Source organism: Fonticula alba (genome assembly GCF_000388065.1).
Source record: "Fonticula alba strain ATCC 38817 unplaced genomic scaffold supercont2.6, whole genome shotgun sequence".
Taxonomy (NCBI): domain Eukaryota; order Rotosphaerida; family Fonticulaceae; genus Fonticula; species Fonticula alba.
Window position 1 is genome coordinate 2030250 of NW_009242976.1, and position 2338 is coordinate 2032587.

The window sequence follows — 2338 nt, forward strand, 5'->3', positions numbered from 1 at the left end:
GGGGAAAGACCATGGGGCGGGGGGGGGGGGGATCATCAGGCCGACCGGGAGGCATCTCCGCACCAGGTACGAGCGCAACACCAGGTAATTGTTGAGGACGCCATTGTGCACCACAACAAACTGGTTCGACGGGTCCGAGGTGTGGGGGTGGGCATTGCCGTCCAGCGGCGCGCCGTGCGTGGCCCAGCGGGTGTGCGCGATACCGATGTGCTGGTCCAGCGAGAGGGCCATGTCGATGGCCGGGTCTTCTGCGCTTGTGCCAAAGACAGGGGGAGGCGCGGTCAGAGGGGGCAGATCACAAGGGGCCGGTGGGAGGCATGGCAGCCGGGAGGCAGGGGGGGGGGGAGGGGGGCGCATCCGCGCGCCCGCCGGCGGCGCACCTTTGACGGCGGCCGACAGGATAGACACCTTGCCGGTCTTCTTGACGATGTGGATGGCCCGCTGGTCGGGGGACCCGGCCTGGAGCAGGTCCACGGCCAGGCCTGAAGGGGGGCGGAGCGGGCCAGGTCAGGGCGGGCGATCGAGAGGGTCAGATGCCTGGCCGATGTATGGGAAGGCGGTGACGGCGGTGACGGCGGCGGCGGCGGCGGCGGCGGCAGGGGAGCGACAGGGGCGACGCACCGGCCGAGTCGTATCCACGGTACTCCTGGCGCTCGAGGCCGCGAAGCAGGAAGGCCGTGATCTCTGCCATGGTCCGCGGGCAGCGGAAGTTTACATAGCCGAAAATTCCTGCCAAGCCCAATGGTCGGATGGGAGGGGGAGGGGGGGGCGAGGGACGCTGGCGGTGTCAGAAGAGGAGGGCACGGCGGAATTCCGGAGATCCGGGGCGCTCTGGCACGTCCGGCGGAGGGGGGAGGGGAGAGGCCGAACGCACCACACATGGCGGCAGTTAAAAGGTCGCGGAAGGGCGCGCTGCCAGCATGAAGGGGCGGTGAAAGGGCGACAGGAGGGGGGGAGGAGGAGGAGGAGAGGAGGGGACAGGGAGTGAGGAAGGGAGGGGGGGGGAGGGGAGAGGCAGGAGGAGATGGGCGTATGGGGCGGTCGGTGCTCCGAGTCGCTCGGGCCCCCCGGGCGAGGCCGCACCCCTTCAGCCACGGCGGGAGGCGGGGCGGGGAGGCCGGCGCGCGGAGGCGGCCAGGGCACACGGCCGGGCGTGCAGGCGGCCAGGGGGGCCAACGGAGAACCACGCCCGGGCGGACCAACAGGGCATGTTTACTTTTTTCCGGCCCATCTGCCGACAGATTGCCTGCCGCGTCAACTCGGGTGGGTGTGCGTGTCTGCGATCGCGCCGGGCCCCCGGGGCGGGGGGCCCCGCCGCCATCGTGACCGCGGCAACTTTGGCGGCTTGTTCGGACACCCAGCGCGACGGACGCCGGAAAGGCCCCTCCCCCCCGCACCCGGCCGGGCGGTCGGCTGGCCGGCTGTCGGGCAAACAAGACGGTGTTGGCGCGCGCGCGCGCGCGCGCAGTGTGCGCGGCCGCCATGGCGCCGGCGCGTGGGGGGGCCCTTTCCGGCGCGCGGCCGCGGATGCCCCGGTGGTCGTGCGTGTCGGCGCCGGGCCACGCACATCGCCCGGTCCGCAGGCAGGTGGCACCAGTGTGCCGGGAGCCTGTCCGATCGCCGGGCGCCTGGCTGACATGTCGCCGCGGCGGCCGGGTTCCCCCGGCTCCGCCCCCCGAGCACTGTGCCCCGCCCTGGCCACCACCCGGGCCACGACGACGCGCATCATCGCCGGCCCGCCGGGGCCGCTTTGTTATGCACGCGCGAACACGGGCCGGTGGTGCTTTGCCCAGTCATCCCCCCGACGGCACCTATCTCTCCCGCGCCCTCCGCCGGGGGCCGGCGGAAACCCAAGGGGACAGGGCGCCGCAGGCGTGTCCGCGCGCGCGCGCGCCCAGAGCCCGGCCGCAGGGGTTGGCACCGGCGCGAAGATAAGGGCCGATCTCGCCCACAGCCCGAGGGGCGCGAGGGGGCGCCTTCGGATTAGCCCGCCGGCCGGCCGGCAGCCCTGCCTCTGGAGCGCGGATGTCCGTGCGCGCTCCCGCCCCGGCTGGCACGGTCCCCCGGGGCACCCAACTCACCTCCCTTGGGCAGGTGCCCACGCAAAACGCCACGTTTTGAGATCGGAGAAGTTTATTGGCGGCTTCTTTTGCCTGCGTGTGTGTGTGTGTTCGGGGGGGGCGGGGGGAGGGGGTCCCGTGTGCGCGTTTCCCACCTCCGGAGAGGGGGAAATATGCCACAAGGGACGAGGTATGCTGGATGGGCCCCGCGCGCGCGCGCGTCCATCCTCCCCGTCGGGCGTGCGGGGCCTCCCCGCGGCGTCCGGGGGGGGGGGGGG

The 2338-nt window shown here is 73.1% G+C and overlaps 1 protein-coding gene across 1 annotated transcript in view; it reads right to left on the reverse strand.

Annotated features, from left to right (window-relative positions):
- The window catches only part of H696_04089 (glucosamine-fructose-6-phosphate aminotransferase (isomerizing)), a gene marked incomplete at both ends in the record, with an annotated part of 4367 nt that extends 3676 nt beyond the window's left edge, over positions 1–691 (reverse strand). The window contains 3 exons of the mRNA XM_009497971.1: positions 64–248; positions 381–482; positions 622–691. Coding sequence (XP_009496246.1) covers positions 64–248; positions 381–482; positions 622–691 — 357 coding nt within the window. The remainder of the gene's footprint in view (positions 1–63; positions 249–380; positions 483–621) is intronic.
- Positions 692–2338: the final 1647 nt, after the last annotated feature.